The sequence below is a fragment of the Gossypium hirsutum genome, chromosome D05 (genome assembly GCF_007990345.1).
Source record: "Gossypium hirsutum isolate 1008001.06 chromosome D05, Gossypium_hirsutum_v2.1, whole genome shotgun sequence".
In the NCBI taxonomy this organism is placed as follows: domain Eukaryota; kingdom Viridiplantae; phylum Streptophyta; class Magnoliopsida; order Malvales; family Malvaceae; genus Gossypium; species Gossypium hirsutum.
The window spans coordinates 23,859,211-23,876,744 of NC_053441.1; the positions used below are offsets into that span (position 1 = coordinate 23,859,211).

At 31.5% G+C, this 17,534-nt stretch overlaps 1 protein-coding gene across 1 annotated transcript; it reads right to left on the reverse strand.

The window, feature by feature from the left end:
- Window positions 1-9,937: 9,937 nt before the first annotated feature.
- On the reverse strand, window positions 9,938-12,645 carry LOC107914067 (laccase-14). Its single transcript, XM_016842798.2, has 7 exons — window positions 12,464-12,645; window positions 12,031-12,182; window positions 11,697-11,941; window positions 11,487-11,612; window positions 10,817-11,402; window positions 10,372-10,724; window positions 9,938-10,281 (listed from the first exon to the last, which is right to left on the reverse strand). The coding sequence occupies exons 1-7, from the start codon at window positions 12,560-12,562 to the stop codon at window positions 10,142-10,144; spliced, it is 1,701 nt and encodes a 566-aa protein (XP_016698287.2). The 5' UTR covers window positions 12,563-12,645; the 3' UTR covers window positions 9,938-10,141.
- Window positions 12,646-17,534: the final 4,889 nt, after the last annotated feature.

Sequence of the window (17,534 nt, forward strand, 5' to 3'; positions counted from 1 at the left end):
CAATTGATTCATTCTTCAAATGAGAATGAGATTCTATTGGAACAAATTGATAATAATGATGAATCTTGTCAAGAATTAACGAGAAGTACGAGGATTAAAAAGGTCAAAGATTTTGGACCAGATTTCATTATGTTTCTTGTAGAAAGAAATGGTGAAAGTATATGTAATAATATACATTATTGTTATAAAATGGAATCTGATCCTATTACATTTGAAGAGGCAATGAAATCTCAAGATTCTTCTTTTTGGAAAGAAGCAATACATAATGAGATGGATTCAATAATGGGAAATCAAACTTGGATCTTAGTTGATCTTCCACCGAGTTCCAAACCAATAGGTTGTAAATAAATCTTCAAAAAGAAAATGTAGGTCGATGGGACCATTGATAAATTTAAAGCAAGGTTGGTAGCTAAAGGTTTTAAACAAAAATAAGGTATTGATTACTTTGATACCTATGCTCCTGTAGCAAGAATTACTACAATTAGACTTTTAATATCACTTACCTCTATATATAATTTGGTTGTTCACCAAATGGATGTTAAAACTACATTTTTAAATGGTGAATTGGAAGAGGAAGTGTACATGGAACAATCGAAACGATTTGTTCTTCTAGGACAAGAGCATGAGGTATATAAGCTTATTAAATCTTTATATGGACTTAAACAAGCACCAAAACAATGGCACCAAAAGTTTGACAATGTTGTTTTAGCTAATGGCTATAAAATAAATAAATCTAATAAGTGCATATATAGCAACTTTGAAAATGGAAAGGGTGTCATAATTTGCTTATATGTAGATGACATGCTCATTTTTTGCACGAATTTGAAACAAATAGAAAACACAAAGAAATTCTTGTCAAACAACTTTTCTATGAAGGATATGGGTGTAGCAAATGTTATTCTTGAAATTAAAATAACCCGAGATTAAAGTACTATAGCTTTATCACAATCACATTACATTACATTGAAAAGGTGCTTAAAAAGTTTGATCTTTTCAACTGTATACCAGCATCTACACCCATGGATCCTTAAATAAAATTAGTATTTAATACTGGTAGGAAAATTGATCAATTGAAATATGCAAGTCTAATTGGTTGTCTTATGTACATAATGACCTGTAAAAGACCAGATATTGCATATGTTGTTGGGAAATTGAGTTGGTACACAAGTAATCCAAGTAGTTTGCACTGGCAAGCTTTGAATAAAATACTTAGATACTTAAAGAAAACTATTAACTATGGATTGTGTTATAATGGATATTCTCTAGTTTTAGAAGGGTATTCGGATGCCAGTTGGATTACAAGTTTGAAATATCATGCATCTATTAGTGGATGGATCTTCATTTTTGGTGCATGAGCCATTTCTTGGGGTTCCAAGAGACAAAATGTATTACTAATTCCACCATTGCAGCAGAATTATTTGTATTAGCCTCTGCATCTAAAGAAACGGAATGGTTAAAAAAATTGCTTTATGATGTACCTTTATGACCTAAGCTAATTTCACATATTTCTATTCGTTGTGATAGTGAGGCTACTCTAACAAAGGCATATAGCCAAGTATATAATGGAAAGTCTAGACACAGTGGATTAAGACATAGTTATGTCTGACAATTAATCTCTGATTGAGTGATCACTATTAATTATGTGAGGTTAAGTGAAAATTTGGTGGATCTTTTGACAAAAAGTCTTGCTAGAGATGCAGTAAAAAGGACCTCAAAAGGGATGAGACTCAAGCCCATTAATTAGAGTCACCCATGATGGAAACTCGACTTAACGCTTGGTATAACGTCAAGTCTTGAGTTCAATGAGACAAAGTACATCATTAGTATGCGACTATTAGTACTATAAACAAATCCATTCTAAGATTAAAGTGCTAGGTACCCGTAATGATAAGGGAAGAATGAGCAATGTACTCTTAATGGACGCATAACATAAATATGTTAGAGTGTGATAATTACGAGAACACTCTTGATGGGATCTACCTATGTAAGTGGAAGTGTGGCCGCTTTTAGGAGCTTAAGGGTTTGGCTCTGACAGCACTCGCGAAAAGAGGACACAAACACATGGTCGTAATAGTGTCCCTAGATACTATGCATTGACCGATGTTGAAATCATTGTGTGAGATGTGTTCGGTTAATGAAATGGAATATTTGGTTCAAAGCTTAGTCTACCATGCAATTTCGATTAACTTTAACATGTTTTAACTAAGTGAAGGTTCAATCGTAAGATACCTTCATTTATGCAAATTTATTTCCAAGAATATCAAAATCTAAAATATTTTGAAAATGGGGGGAGATTGTTGGAACATTTTCAAATATTTACAGTGTTCCAATAACTATAAATGAATGGGTGTAATTAATCAAAATATTATATTATTTGATTTTTTGAAAAAAATTATAACTATTTAAATAATATTATTTGAATATTTGTAATATTAAATGAATAATTATGTGTTTATTTTAAAGACATTATTATTCAGAAAGACACCTATTGATGAAAGATGCCTCTATGAAGAGACATGAAAATTCCTATAAACAGGAATGAGATTTCATTTGGAAAACACACCAACAAATTCTAATATTTTTCTTTCCTTCCTTCATTTTCTAATATTTTTAGATTATTCTATAAAGTATTACTGCAGAAATCATTTGTAAAAATTGAGTTTCTTGTTATACATTGCTCAGTGTGTAGTGGACTATTCTCGTTAGTGCAAAACGCAAATAGTCATTGGCTCCATTGTATCCTCGAGGTTAATTTGCTTGGAACTCATTTGCACACCAAAGATAGGTGGGGGCGAATATAACCTTAAAGATAGTGACTTGATACACGCCTTGGAGTCTTGTCCTATTTCTTCTTTTTCTGTTCGAGTTCCGTTCATGTGTTTGAGATTTTCCTCACCCGAGATTTCGACTAACAATTCATTTGGAAGACACACCAACAAATTCTTATATTCTTTCTTTCCTTCCTTTATTTTCTAATATTATTAGATTATTCTATAAAGTATTACTACAGAAATCTTTTGTAGAAATTGAGTTTCTTGTTATACATTGCTCAGTGCATAGTGGACTATTCTCGTCAGTGCAAAACGCAAATAGTCATTGGCTTCATTGTATCCTCAAGGTTAATTTGCTTGGAACTCATTTGCACACCGAAGATAGGTGGGGGCGAATATAACCTTAAAGATAGTAGCTTGATACACGCCTTGGAGCCTTGTCCTATTTCTTCTTTTTCTGTTTGAGTTCCGTTCGTGTGTTCGAGATTTTTCTTACCGGAGATTTGAACTAACAATTCCAATTATTATGTTATGTTTATTTGCATATATAATTTGATGTGAAATTGTAAAAATTAAGTGTGTATAATTATTTTCTAGGTTCTAAGCGATGAAAGTATTATGTTCATGTATAATGTGAATGCTGAATGATTTTAGGAACAATTTGACGGATGATTTTAAGTGATAAATTTGATAAAAATAGAAATAAGGACGAAATTGAAAATTATGAAAAATTTAAAAAATAAATGAATTAAATAGATAAATTAAAGTTTGGATTTTTTTGATAAGACTATAAGAATATGATGTGTGAAGTATTGGGAAATTGTACTTAAATTAGCATGTTTTAAATTAAAAGGATGAAATTGAGAAATATTTAAACATTCAAAATTGAAGTGTTGAAATGTGGAAATCTAAAATTTTAATGTTTTAATTATTAAGTATGGTCTTTTATTTTAAAACTTAGAAAGAAGACATTATGTGATATGATTTGAGTTAATAGGGACCAAATTGTAAATATATAGAAACTTTGAAATAAAAAGGATTGTTTTGCAAAACTTTGCAAATTGGAATTTAAGATTGCACAGTAAAAAAAGAACATCTAAATTTTGGGGACTTGATTGTAAAGCTATGTAAATTTGGGATTTCAAGGATTAAATCATAAAAATAAAAAAAATTAGGGACTATTTTGTAAAAAATGTAAAATTTGGGGAATAGGAATTGTTTTCTCACTTCTAAAACATTTAGTTATAAATTGGGGTGTAATAATTTTATACTTGATTCAATGAAATATTTGATAAATATTTATGTATGAAATTGAATATTTAGAATTTGAAATTGATAAGTTCGAATGGTTATGGTTTGTATGTGATTTGGAATATTTGTTTAAAGCTATGAAATAAGCTCGGATGGTGGATATACATGTAAATTTTAATATAAAATAAGAAATTGAATTTTAAAGGTTGAAATTGAGTCCAATAATAATAAATGAAGTGTTTGAATGTTATGAAAAGTTTTGAAATTTTTTTTATGTGATGTCTCTTACTTGAATTTGTTATCGAATCGAGTAAGGAGTGTTAAAGGTGGGTCATAGTTTAGCTAATTTTGGACTTAAAACTTGTTGGGTGGGCTTTTAGCCAACTTGAATATTTTTTTAAGGGAAGTAGAGTGTAGAATCATCCCCATCCTTTGCCCATCCAACCAGCCATCTTCCATACATGGGAACTCTCTTCCTTTTCATTCTTTCTTGCATTTTCTCAAAAATGTTCAAAATTCTCACCACTATTTTGATGATTATGAGGAAGTTTAGAAAGTTTTGATATTAATTTTGGATATATTTTTAAATGTATGGAAAATGAGAAAATATTGAAATTGAGGTTCCCAAACTTAGTTGATGATAGAATCAAATTTTTGGAGATTTGATTATGTGTGTAAAAACATCCAAAGGTAAGTACCTTGGATACTTATATTTCTCTGAGTTAATTCTGTGGTTAAATATGTGAACGTCGTAGCTTAAAAGATATGAAATATGTGATTAACGAGTTATAGTAAAAATGACAAGCTGTGAAGTGTTATAAATGAAAAAAAAATGTGATATGAAAACTTTGGGTTACTTTGAACATATTAGGGTGTCTGTGAACATGTATGAATCATGATATTAATATGGAAAAAGAATGTTAATATAATCAGTAAGGCCAAGTATGTAATAAATTATTATTTCCTAATAGAATTTATATATGATAAAATCATGCAAATAGCTAAATGAAGTTAAAGAATAAATGAAAGTATGATTCTCCACTAAATTGGAAATGAATATGTATATGAAACATAATGAAAATGATAAGATGTGATGAAACTCCTTGTTGAATCATATATTTTAAACACAATAAATTGATAATATTTGTTATTATATTAATATATAGAAACATAAATGTGAGATATGTTGAATACAAGAATCCAAATCTAGTGTTTTCACATAAGTTTAATATGGTGCATGTTTTAATATCTGATAAGACATGTAGAAGATGTACTCATTTCCATTTAATCATAGTAATGAAGTGGGCGCATATAAGAGCTTGGGAGATGTAGTTGCTACCTAGCTTCGGTTTTCAGCAAATAAGGTTTGTGTCATATGCCAATGATGATAGCATGCAATTCTTTTATGATGTAAATAATCAAGTACTAGAATTTTAAATGATAAAGTGCATTTCTAAGTGTATATATATTATCGGAAAAGTTACAAACTTCTCTACCTCTTCTTCAGGGTTACACAAGTAGATGATAATGATTATTGTAAAGTGTTAGGCCATGAAATATCTCCACATTTACGGCTTTAACAAGATTTAATCATAAGTTAAACATGTCAACACAAACACTTTGACTACTTCAAACTAGTCTATTCTAATTATTGTTTGAACATAAAATGGAACAAGTAGTACAAACAGTATTTTATTACAAGGAAACTTGAACTAATTAAACATGGGCTTCAAAAACTTATAAACATGATCCTTTAATGTCAATAATATCAACCTTAAAAGTACTTTGATCGAAACATAAGTTCAAACAATTTATGAGATGTCATATTCTTCTAAGGGAACAATCAAAGAATAGCTTACAATTTTGACTTTATTGTTTTGTTTTCATATTGACAGTTGGTATTTTATAAATTACAGTATCGTACTGGTTTAAAAGTTATATTAATTATGGCTTTAATTACAGATAATTTTATGCAATTTACATATCAGAAATTATGTCTTTTACTAAAAATTCCTTAGTTATGCTGAAAATTAAAATATTATGTTTTGACTATTATCATCTAAACTATGACATATCAAATTATTGCCTTTTTTCCTTAAAAATTTACTTTTTTTTAATTAAGACTATATTGATAGAAGGCATAGAGTTGATTAAATTTATTGAACATTTTAGAATTAGAACCAATTTAATAGAATTTATAAAAATTGTAGGGCTCAATTTATTACTATGCCAATAAAAAAGATCATTTCAACATTTCATTTATTATTTAATGGAGAAGCAATCAAAATATCAGATGCTGATAGTGTTAATGACTAGATTAAAATTTTTTGGAGTTGAATTCCTAAAATAGAAATACGCTAGTAGTTGGATGACTATTAGTAGAATTTAACCAAAAATTAATAAAAATTCTTTTTTCTGGATAAATTAATAATAATTCTAAAAATTTAAATTCAATTCATGTTTTATTATGTATTGCCGATAATGCATGAATGGTTTTTATAAAGAGATATGAATATGTTAGATATCTGTGACTCGATTGGTGAATGTGAAATAGTATCTCTCTCCAAAAAAGCATGTTTTTTTTTACCACCGCACAAAGAAAATATTTTGTTGCGAATGAACAAGATATTGAAGAATTGTTCATACGTAAAATCATAATTATTGATACAGGCCTTTTCCATATTAAAAGGGAATCTTTTGTTACAATAGAAGCAGAAGTGATGTGGATTATTCAAGAATCGAAGTCGATTTGCTTTATAAAAAGAAGATTTCAATGAACTTCTATAAAATGGTTTCACAGGATTCAGTCAATTGTCTTGATCGTGGGATATCATTGAGAAATAGGAATCCATGTTATTAAAAGATTTCTTGCGATTATTTCTAGTATGGAATGAGTCAATCATCCACTTTGGTATCTTATTGACCAAAAATGGTGATATTGTTCCTCCATTGATAAAAAATTTCGATTTTTGAGAAACCAATGTTAAATGCATATTTAAGAATGAAAATAGTTTTTTTTTTCCTCACAAAACTGTTTTTAACAGTTCTTAACATAACTATTTCAAAATTTGAATGTTATCAATGTGGTAGTGAAATTATATCAAGTTATTTGAAAGCTTTAGAGGAGTTTATATATTGTTATTGGAAGAAATCATTTTTGTTATATATTTAGTGCATAGTGTTCCACACAATTTTAAAGAAAAGTTTTAAAAGATATTTACCATAATAAATATTATATTAAGACTATGAAGGTAAGTTGTGTTGAATATATGCATATTCCATCACGTAATAAATTTGTATTAAAATGCTCACCTATTCATCTCCAATGTATCATTAAATCATATACAATAGTAAACCAAATGTTTACTAATTTGAATGTATCAATTTCTTGACATTCCCAAGCGAAAAAATATTAAAAATTCACATTAACATTCATGAATGAACTAGTGTCACGGACTTAGGATTTTTGCCTCACAATCCGTGCGGCCTTAGGCAGTTTATTGCTTCAAAAATGCCTAAGTCAGCCTAACTCCCACGATTTGAGGATTCAATAGAATTCCCCTTTGAAAACCAACACAAATGAAAGCAACTCAAAGATCAAGCAAAGATGAACGAAGAACGCAATAAGAACAAGCCACGAAATATCAAGAACACAATAGAGAATAATGTTTGAGTGAATACTCTCAAGAACTCTTATTATTCTTCAAAACTCAAGTGATTTACAATGAGGGGAGAGGCCTCTATTTATAGTAGAGCCTCTCCAAATCCAACAATACAAATCAAGTACATGAATGGCTAAGATCGAATGGTATCTACAAATCAAATCTCTAAGATAACAAAATCATATCTTCTAAGATTACATATCAAATCTACGATTGTATATCCTCGAAGTTTATGTTTCCATATGTGACGGGCTTGTAGATGAGCCTTCAATCTCTTCAAGCAATGGGTCAGTCCGATCGGGCCAAATGACCTCCTTCCCACTTGATGGATCACACGAATGTGTCATGGTTGCGGGCTCCCATGCGAAACCCATGACATTCTCCCCCACCGAATCTAGCGACATCCTCTTCGCGTCCTCCGCATGGTAACGATCTATCTTATCTTGAAATTGCCACAGGGCTTCAGCGGGTTCCCAACTTGTCTCGCTATCGGGGAATCCCTTCCAACGGACTAGGTATTCATGCCGCGGTCGATAGTACTTCCAACGGACTAGGTATTCATCCCCCGCTATCGGAGGTGCTCATTAAAGCACATGATCGGGAAATCCTCTCTTGAGCCATAAAACAGGAAACTCACAAAGAGCCATTAATTAGGAAGCTTATCCGGGCTATATTATGGGAAGCCCATAAGAGCTATAATCAGGAAGTTCACAAAGAACTTTTAATCAGGAAGCTCAGAAGAGCCTTTAAACAGGAAGCTCATGAAGAGCCTTTAATCAGGAGCTCCGGATAGCCATATGTTGGAAGTTCAAGCGAACCATATCAGGAAGCTCTAGAGAGCCATATAACAGGATGCTCATAAAGAGCTATGGCATGTCCGCAACACATGTAGGATTACTACCGATCATATAATAAGACGCTCACAAAGAGTTGCGGTATGTCCGCAACACATGCAGGATCACTACCGATTGGGATGCTTGCAGGAACCATATAACAGGAAGCTCGAGAGGGCTTATAACGGGATGCTCGTAAGAACTATGGTGCGTCCGCAACATATGCAGGACTACAACCAATTCAGGAAATCCTGTATCCACCGAATTTCATTATTCAAACGGGATTTAATATTTATCAGGCTTTGTTCGATATGTAATCAATTTCATCTATATGACTTTATACAATTCACATACACAACATTCAATTCAAGCATATAAATATACATAATTTAGTTACACGAACTTACCTCAACAAATGTTCATGTATGTAAAATCTACTAATCCGACACTTTCTCTTTTTCTCGCTCTAACTCCGAATTTGGTCTATCCGGATCTATATGAATGAATTTAACATCAATTCATGTTCATTTCTCTTTTCCTCATTCTACACGGCAGACTTACATCAAATATAACTTTTAAAATGATATAAAACAATAGAGTTAAACCAAATAATTAAAGTAAATGATATGTGTTATATATAAAACATAAAAACTAGATTACTGTTTCATTAAACGTGGTATTAATTTATATTAGAAAAATAACAATGGAATATAAAATAATAGTTGGTGAGATGGGAAGACCACGTCGGATGCCCATTTGTCATTATCTTTCCTATCCTTTCACAAACAAAACCAATGACGGCTATTCCATATATCATTAGTGAATCACCATATATTCTTTAATTGATTTATCATTCAAATACTTATAAATTTTAATTTAATCATACACATTTTAAAAAATAAATATCTTAATTTATTTTTATACTTGATTTAATTATTAGTTTTATAATAAAATTATTTTGTGGAAATTGAATTAAATCAATATTTTATATAAAATTACATTGAAAGTCAAAATCTATATATAACTTTGAGATTTATTTCTATTTAATTCAATAAAGTTTTTTTTAAGATTAAAAACAATTTAAATTTCTTTTCTAATTACACACCTGCTAAAAAAATTGGTGAGCAAGATAACATTACACGAAGAAGGATGAGAGGAATTTTATTATTAGAAAAGTGAAAACTCCTCTGCCCTTTTAGTGCTCATGTTGTGTCTACCTAATCATTTTCAAACACGTAAGTAATATATTTTTGAATTTAACTCAATCTTGAGATTAAATTTTAGTAGTATTCGGTTTGCAATTAAAATTAAAAATACAGGAACCAGTGCAAGAGAATGTGGGTTTAAGTACGCTGAAACGCATTATCCTCATAATATTTGATATTTTTGTAAACAAGAAGAACAAATCAAAGGCAGATCGGATAAAATCTACGCTTTCCCTTCTTTCATTGTTTTTGCTTGATTTGCTATCATTGAAGCTGTGTTTTTATAGACTATTGTTGAGATTAATTTATCTGAAATTGGTGGACATAAAGGGACAGGAATTTTATTCTTATTAAAAATGTAAACCTAGAAACTACTTGTATGTATATGTGTATGTGCTAATTCTATGCTTGTAGTAGTTCTAGGTTCCAGGACAACGAGGCATGGTAGATGGCGGTGGGCGGATGCTTGTTTCCTCGGTTCTACCGTTCCTCACGATGAGGACAGTGTCCATTCCCCAGCTACTATGCCTATCCAAATGGCAATGCATAAACCATACTCCTGAAAATATTATAATTATTAGTTAAAACTTTGGTCGTAAGAACGATGTGCTGCTTTTTATTTAAAAAAATTTCTATTTGAAAAACTTACCGGGATTGGTAGCAAAAAATCTGATGGCAACCCATCTTCTACCAGGAACATGGACAGTGTTAACGAGTGGTGGATCAACCAGATTATAAGTGCTTGGGTCTGTCTCATTGTTGAAATTTCCGAAACCTGTTCCCACCCAATAGAAGCTGAAACCGTGCAAATGGATTGGGTGACTTCCACCAGCCCCCATCTGGGTTGCTTGCAGCACCATCTCAACTCCTTCCCCATAATTTACCACTATAACCCTCGTCCCTTCCGCAACAGGGGTATTGAAATTAGTCAAGTCTCCAGTGAAATTATAGAATACTGGGGGATTCAATGGAAAATCTTCGGTGAAAACACCACTCATGTTCCTGCAATTTTACCAAAACTTTAACAATTAGGCAGCTACGGTAGTGAAATCATGATTTAAGAATTGTTATAACCATGGATATATATAGTATACCTGTTGTAGTATGCTTGGAGAATGTCAATACGTGGGGAAACAAAGCTCACATTGTTCAAACTTGCAACAAGTCTGGTGCCTAGAACACAGGTGTTGCAAGGCAAGTTGTTTACCGCGATTGCAATGAATGCTCGTGTTTTAATATCCTTATCCGCCGGCACATTTATCCCCGGATTCTGGGAGACATTCGTGTTCCGAATTTGGTTAAGGAAGTTAATCATAGCATCTGTATCGGTCATTGCGGGCAACGTTATCAAGGATGCATTCAGTCCACCCTCGCTGTTTGTATATTGAAAAATGCCAGTAGTGATGTTGTCAACAGGTGCAGCAGAGGAATCAGAGAAAGGCCTAATAGCCATGTAATATTGGCCAACGTTTCGATTGGCAGAGACCAAAACATCCATGGTTTGGCCAGGGCTTATCAATAAATAGTCCCTCGTAAACCTTCGAACATAGGAGGCATCTTGTGCGACGACTGTGAGGGTGTGGTTCGCTATGGTGAAGAAAAAATGTTCGTTCATTGCAGCGTTAATTATGCGGAGAAGGTATATCTTCTCAGAATCAACTAGCATACGGAATATTGTATCTGCAACAACCAACTATAGGCTCTTAGTATAAGGGATCCAAAGGCCGAGAAACTCAATCCGGTTTCGGTAATGCTTGAACATACCATTGGGGCATCCATATGTGTCTCCTACGTGTCCATTGATAGCATAAGCATTTGGTTGGCGAGGAGAGACACCGGCGGCAAGTGCGTCATCAATAATTTGCTTGTAGTCCCCATCGTACCATGATTCTGTAAATGCATTCAAAAAATCAAATTAAGATGCGTATAATTATACACAAGTAACACAACCCAAGAATCAAAATATATGCTTACCAAGAATGATAGTTTGATCGGCGTCTGGCGTGGGGAACGGGTAAGTTTCATTCTCGGGCGGCAAAATGATGAAGGCTCCGTGGACGGAACCACGAGTCCAGTCACTGTGTGCGTGCCACCACAGGGTTCCTATTTCATCCGATAATACGATTTCATAGGTGAAGTTGGTCCCTGGTTGGATGGGGCACTGCGTTATGAACTCGGGACCATCGGACCATGGATTCCTCGGTTGTTTCACACCGTGCCTGCAACATGTTTAATTTGATTTAATCACTTCTGATTTCAATTCTTTGGGAAATTACGATTGTAAGAATGAAAGAAAGGTTATAGTTACCAGTGAATGGTGAAGCCGTAGTTTCCTTGATTGTGGACATTAACGAAGACAGTATCACATCTGTGAACCCGAATCTGTGGCCCTGGATAGCTGTCGTTTACGACCAGCAATGTCGTTGTGTTGCACAGCTTCGTAAAGTTTGACTCTCGCACCTGCAGTCAAATCTCAACACTAATATTAAACTGTAAAGGAAAAAAAGCCACTGCCATGATTAGTCTTCAATCTCAGGCGCTTAGCCATGTTTTAAGGAGACATTTCTACCATTACTCGGTAATAGTTAAAGCAAAGATGTTGTATCAGACCTGAACGTTTTGGGTTTAAAACGGAGAAGGGAGACGTAATTTATGATTAGGTGAGTAAATTACGTAAGTTGAATATGAGGTTTAAGATTATCCATAGGAAACAACTATGACATGAAAGAAAGGGTACTCACAAAGAATTCATAGTGATGTACATCTGCACAGGAAAGGAGCAAAGTGCTTAGAAATAAAACCCCTGCAAACCATGTCACTAAACCTTGCTGTAAACCCATTTTCCCCCCCTCTAATGTGTTGTCAGTTCGCCCCAGAATTTTCTCATCTTTGGGTCAGCCATTTATGGGAAAGGCAGCAAGTGCTCCTTAGGTTTGTTTCTTTGAAAGTCAACGAAAATTGCTTTTTCCAGTCAAAAGATTACACTTCAAATATGTTTCTAGTTTTTGTTTTTATTTCTTTTTCTCATGATGTTGGATTTTTTTTAATACATATTTTTAATTTTATGTCCAAGTTAGACCATGTAATATTAAGTTGATAATAGTTTGTTGATGTTAGTTAAAATGTTTAAAATTGTTGATGCAAATCCAAGGTGGGATGGCAGCTTCCTCACTGCTCTGCTCGTTTAATAATATTTTACGTGTTGGATGTGTATGTGCACGCATTTTTTGACGGTGAAATTTTATATGAGATTAAATTAAGCATATGAAATTGTGAAATCAACGAGATGACTTTACAATAATTAAGGTCGGTCTTATTAAATTAAAAGTGGGTGTATCTATTATGGAAGTAAACCACTTAGTTTTAACTTATTATATGAGTATTGTTATTTACGTGAAAAGATTTGAATTTAAATACGTCCCTTCTTATATAATTTTAAATAATTTAATTAACTATCTTTGAAAAAAACCTACTAAACATATTACCCACAACTTTTTTTCTTAATGGAAATCCAGGAAATGGAAAAGATATTCTGAAATGTTGACAAAAAAAAAATCATCACAATTCACAACTTTATCAGCAAATTTTACTTAAAAAAAAAACCATTATCAACAAATTTTAACCTTTTATATTCATTCACTAATTTTTTTCATTAATGAATTTATAAACCGTCGAAATTTAAAAGAATTATTTAATTCCTTTTGAACTTTTTACATTCAATTGAGTCATGCACTAATAAAATCGATTGAATAGGCTCCTTAACTAACGTCGGTCGGCCAATACTAACATGACTACTAACAAGCATCACATCAAAAATATAAAAAATATAAAAATTTATTTGAAAATTATTTTTTATTTTTTAAATAAGTACATAATCAATCTAAACAAATGGTTGTCCATGTTTATTTAAATCTCAACTCTCATTTATTTAAATTCATTTTAAAATTATAAAAATCATTAAAATTGATTAAAAATTACAATATTATTAGAAATCAATTAAACCCATAAAATTTATTAAAAAAATTTACTAAAAACCATAAAAATAATTAAAAAAAATTTATAAAAGTTGTTAGTGTTATAAAATAAAGAGAGACGGAGAAAATAAAGAACAAAAAAAATATGAAAGCAATAAAGAATGTACTTTATTGATCAAATGGATTATTACAATGCTTCATCAGAGTCTCTATTTATAGGCATAAGAAGTATAAAAGAAGTAATGGACATCCACTTAATAAGATATTCATAACACTCCCCCTTGGATGTCCATTGGTAGATAATGTGCCTCGTTAAAACCTTATTAGGAAAAATCCTATGGGATAAAAACCTAATGAAGGAAAAAGAGTACACAATCTTCTATTACAAGTTGCCTCATTAAAAACCTTTACGAGAAAAACTCAATGGGACAAAACCTTGGTTAAAGGAAAAGAGTACAACTTGTTTTAGACTCCCCCTAATGGCAACATTACGTTACATCTTTGAGTTGTCACATTCCAATATTATGTGGTAGTCTTTCAAATATTGAAGTTGGCAATGCCTTAGTAAAAAGGTATGCTAAATTATCACTAGAACAAATTTGTTGAACATTTATATCACCTCTTTTCTCAATATCATGAGTGAAGAATAATTTTGGCAAAATATGTTTCGTTCTATCACCTTTGATGTAACCACCTTTCAGTTGAGCTATACATGTTGCATTATCTTCATATAAGATGGTTTGCATCTTTTCCTATAAAGGAAAATTATATATCTTCTGTATATGTTGGGTCAATAACCATAGCCAAACACACTCTCGACTTGTCTCATGCATTGCAATTATTTCTACATGATTTGAAGAAGTAGCAGTTAATGTTTGCTTTGTCAAACGCCATGATATGGTAGTACTCCCATATGTAAATAAATATCCTATTTGAGATTGACCTTTATGGGGATCTGATAAGTATCCAACATCAACATAGCCAACTAATAGGGATTTTGAATCATTTGAATAAAATAACCTCATATCAATAGTCCTTCTGAAATATCTAAATATATGTTTAATTTCATTCCAATGTCTACATGTTGGTGAAGAACTAAATCTTCCTAACAAGTTTACAGCGAAAGCTATATCAGGTCTTGTGTTGTTTGCAAGATACATCATTGCCCCTATAGCACTTAGATATATTACTCCAGGACCAAGAAACTCTTCATCATTCTCGCAAGGACAAAATTGATCTTTATTCACATGTAACGATCATACAACCATTGGAGTACTTAATTGGTTGCTTTATCCATGTAAAATTTCTATAATATCTTTTCTAAATAAGTTGATTAATGAACATGAATTTTATCTTTTAAATGCTCGATTTGTAAGCTAATATAAAACTTTGTTTTTCCAAGATCTTTTATTTCAAATTCTTTTTTTAAACAATTTATTGTATTTTGAAGCTCTTCAGGAGTTCCAATAATATTTAGATTATCAACATAAACAACAATTATCACAAAATCTTATCCAAACCTTTTTATAAAGACACATGGACAAATTGGATCATTTTTGTATCATTCTTTTAACAAGTATTCACTAAAATGATTGTACCGCATACATCTAGATTGTTTTAATCTATATAAACTTTTCTTTAATCTGATCGAACAATTTTTTCAAGAAACTCTATATCTTTCTGGGATTTTAAATCCTTCTGGGATTTTCATATAAATTTCACTATCAAGTGTACCATATAAATAGGATGTAACAACATCCATTAGATGCATGTCAAGTTTTGCACGTACTGCCAGACTAATAATATATCTAAACGTGGTTACATCCACCACAGGAGAATATGTCTCTTCATAATCAATGACGGGCCTTTGCGAAAATCCTTGTGCTACAAGTCGAGCTTTATATCTTACGACTTCATCAATTTCATTTTGTTTTTACACAAATACCCATTTATATCCTACCGGCTTTACACCTTTAGGGGTTTAGACTACAGGTCCAAAAACTTCACGTTTAGAAAGTGAATTCAATTCTGCTTGAATTGCATCTTTTCATTTAGGCCAATCTTTTCTATTTTTTACATTTCTTAGTAGATTTAGACTCAGGATCCTCATTTTCTTTTGTTATTTCAATAGCAACATTATAAGAAAAATTGTTGTCAACAACTACATTTTGTTTTTGTTCCATGTTTTTCTCGTATTGACATAACTTATCGAGATTTCTTTATTTTCATCATTTCCATTTTCACTCTTAGGTACCTGAATCTCTTCTTGAGTTTTATAATTAGTCATGTCATGGGTCTCTTCAGGAACCCCCGCCTCCACTATATGACCATCTTGAATGTTTGCTCCCTTTTTTTATGATGATTTTTATCTTTGGAACTGATCGGTCTTCCACGCTTCATGCATGGATTACTTTCTTTTGCATTAACAATTTTTCCTATTAGGACATCAATTCATATTGGAGCATTTTCAGCTAGTATGTGAGATTTAATGAATCTGACGGTTGATTTGTAAAATGAATTATTTGTTGAACTTCCGGTTCACATTGCTCTGTACAAGGATCTTAGACATTGATAATTCATTTCAAGTACTTTATTAATCCATCTTTTTATCCTCTTCCCTTAATATTGAGAAAACTGACAACTCATGTCATAACTAGATATCAAATTAATAGCTCAAAAATATTATAAGGAGACTCATATAAATATACATTCTCAATCTCTTATTATGACCCATCTTTGTGCTTTGTGGTGGAGTAGTTGGGACATATACCGCACATCCAAAAATTGTAAGATGGGAAATATTTGGCTCTTGACAAAAAATCAATTGTAATGGGGAGTATTTATAATTTACTGGGTTGATGCCTACAACATGTAAATCAATACAATCTCATGCTAAAATATAAAATGTTTTGCTCTCATAAGTAATGATTTAGCTATTAGTTGGAGGCATTTCATAAACAATTTAGCTAAATCATTTTGTGTGTGAACATGAGCTACAGGATGTTTAACTTTTATCCCAATTAACATGCAATAATCATTAAAAACTTGGGATGTAAACTCACCAACGTTAGCAAGATGAAGTGTTTTAATTGCATAATCTGAAATTAATCATTTAAACAAGAAATCTCGCAAACAACAGGTTGCAAGTTGATAATGCATGTGATTATTTTGTAGATGCATCTATCAAAATCATATAATATCAAAACCATCCACATGGTGGATGAATGGACCCATATTCATTTCAGAAATGCAAGACATTAAATCTCACCTATAACTAGTGAGTTTTTAAGAATCAATTTTCATTGAGAATAAGCAACAAATGAGAATTCTTTAAATTAAAGAATCTTCTGGTTTTTTAATGAATGTCCAAATGAATTATCAATTAATTTTAGCATAATATATGATTCAGGATGGTCTAACTGGTCACGCCAAGTAGTAAATGTTTTTGTATCAGTAAACTTCTGGTTTACTTTAACATGTGTTTCAATTGTACTAAATTGTAACAAATTAATAATTTTATTATCATTTCTTTTAATTTGTATCCACATATAAGTACTATTGTGACATTTACTACTAAAAATGTCCAAATCAATGTGAAGTCTATAATGTCACTAAGTCAATAAATATAATTTTCAAATAATTATATGCAACATTCGCTTCAGGGAATAGCAAATTTTGTGCTTTTTAGATATTAATATATTAGCTCTTCTGGAGCTTTCAACTTACTTTGTACTACCAAATATTGAAATAATATTTGTTTGTTTTAGTACCAAATAAGATAAATATTTCTATTTATAATGATAAAATTCATTACTACATTCTCATATCATTCCTCAAA